The sequence below is a fragment of the Oryzias latipes genome, chromosome 2 (assembly GCF_053564925.1).
Source record: "Oryzias latipes strain Hd-rR chromosome 2, Olatipes_Hd-rR_3.1".
In the NCBI taxonomy this organism is placed as follows: Eukaryota; Metazoa; Chordata; class Actinopteri; order Beloniformes; family Adrianichthyidae; genus Oryzias; species Oryzias latipes.
In genome coordinates, this window is record NC_136238.1 from 3,283,043 (window position 1) to 3,285,336 (window position 2,294).

General features: G+C 46.2%; 1 protein-coding gene across 1 annotated transcript; it reads left to right on the forward strand.

Annotated features, from left to right (window-relative positions):
* The first annotated feature begins 1,964 nt into the window (after positions 1–1,964).
* LOC144982159 (ribonuclease pancreatic-like) lies at positions 1,965–2,294 on the forward strand. Its single transcript, XM_078930229.1, has one exon. It carries the CDS (start codon positions 1,965–1,967, stop codon positions 2,292–2,294), a length of 330 nt encoding a protein of 109 aa, XP_078786355.1.

The window sequence follows — 2,294 nt, forward strand, 5'->3', positions numbered from 1 at the left end:
TCAATCCATCCATCATCCATCCATCAACATTTAGTTGGAGGGTCTCTCTGGACAACGTCCCACGTACCTGTCATCCGTGGATCCACAGCATTCAGAGGACATCCTCCTCTGATGGACGTCCTCCTCTGATGGACGTCCTCCTCTGATGGACGTCCTCCTCTGACGGACGTCCTCCTCTGATTGACGTCCTCCTCTGATGGACGTCCTCTGCTGTGGAGCTCCAGTCTTTTGCAGGAGGTGCAGCCATCAAGTCCCCCACCAGGCCGTCCCAGATGGCAGCGACCCCCTCAGGGATGAAGCTGCTGGCCGTGGTCCTGAAGGAGTCTCCCACCTGGAGAAATACAAGTTCTAAACATGAGTTGACATTAGTTAGTAGAACTTGTACTTTGAAAGGAGGAAAATGGCAGGAAAGGTGTCTGAAGTTCCAGAAAAAGTAAACCAGTTTTTAAAGTGAAATGTATTTTATTTAGATCCATTGGCCTCTGTGAATGAATGAGTCATAATAAGTAATTAGGTACCATGTTGGTATTTTTCCAACTGAGATGAACAAACCCAGAAACAAAGCCACAGATAACCAGCTGACCAGAAGTTATTTGGCTTTAATGTTACGGTTCGGCTCACTTGAGATCAGAATGTGGCCCTGAACCAAAATGAGTTCAAACCCCTGCTTTACGCGGTTCATGGTATCACCTCACAGGCTCCTCTGGAAGCTCAGTTACAGTCAGACAGAGACCAGAGATGAAGGATGAAGAGCGAGGAGGAAGAGGAGGAAGAAATCTTCCTCTTTGGTCTTTAAATGTCCATTTTTTGTCCATTTCTGTTGACCAATCAGATGTCTTTAAATCCCAGCGCCTGATGATGCCGACCACCAGAACCTCAGCTGTGTTCAGACTTGGGTTGTTCCTCCACCTCATCGGCTGCAGTTCCTGCGTCCATGGAGTCCCTGGATCAGTTGGTATTGGTTACTTGGTTCTGATACATGGACTGTTCTGGTCATGTGATTTTCCTTGAAGCGATAAGATGACCAACACAGGGTTCTGCTGTCTCTGCTCGGCACATGCCAAGGTTTCAACATCGTCAGATAACTGGAAACCCCAAAGTCTAAATGGGAAACACCTCTAACCTAACCTCTGATGAACATCTAGAAACCACCTCTGTTGCTAAATCTGACATGACTGTCAGTCTGAACATGATTCTTCATTTCTAACAGTCAGGCTGAAGAGAGGAAACCTGAAGGAAACAGTTTATCTGAGAAACTTTTCTCCTGAATGTGGAACTTCTTCCTCATCTTCACTTCCCTTTCTCTGATCTGCATCTGTCCCTGCAGACGTTTCCTGTCCGTCTGCTCTCTATAAAGAGCCTGTGAGATCTTCAGAGACTGAAGACCTTCAGCAGCTGACGCCTCAGAGGTCCTCCTGCCTGAACCAGCGTGGGTCCAGCATCCCGTTCTGAAGCTCCTGAAGAACCAGAGACTGTGGGTGAGACCATCAGCCATCAGTTCACTCTCCAGAAAGTCTGGAGTTCCTTTCAGACCTTTCAGTTTGAGGGACTTTGAAAGTGTCCTTAGAAAACTGCTTTATCTGCTGGTTCCTTCTTCTGAACGGAGACAGACAGACGTTTAGAACAGAAGGTCCTGGTCCTTCTTTGGGGATGAAACAGGGAATTCCAGGAATGTCATGGTTTCTGCAGAAACGCCATCCATCACTGTGATCCTGGTCCCATTAGGATCTCTAGACGTGTTGGTTTCTGCTAAACGCTTTCTGGAAGAAAGTGTTGAGGATCTGCAGCTGCTTTGGTAGAAAAGCTGAAAAACCAACAGATGTTGTTGTTTCTGCTTCCAGGTGACCATGAAGATCCTGCTGAGCTGTTTGCTGATCTTCATGCTCTTTGCTGGCTCATCACTGGCTACATATGAAAGTTTTTGCAGGAAGCACATAGACAAAGACATGACAGACATGGTAACAATGGTAAACAACAAATGTGACTCAGTGATAAAAGACAAGAACATTTACGACAACAACAACTGTAAAAGAATCAACACTTTCATTGCCTCTGACCTGGCTGAAGTCGAAAAAATCTGTACAAGTGAGGGAACCCTAAACAGTCAAAGTCAAATGATGGAGAGCAAGAAAATGTTCACACTCATCAACTGCAAACTGAAGGACAACAATGCCAAGAAACCCAACTGCCAATATGAAGGCATTCTCCTGACTAACAGGAAGCTGTTGGTCCAGTGTGACAACAACAACCGGCCTGTTCACTTTGGTGGTTACATAGCAGAGCCTGGTTTCTGA

Coding starts and splice junctions, on each gene's coding strand:
- LOC144982159 (XM_078930229.1), top strand. CDS start 1,965: ATGGTAAACAACAAATGTGACTCAGTGATAAAAGACAAGAACATTTAC.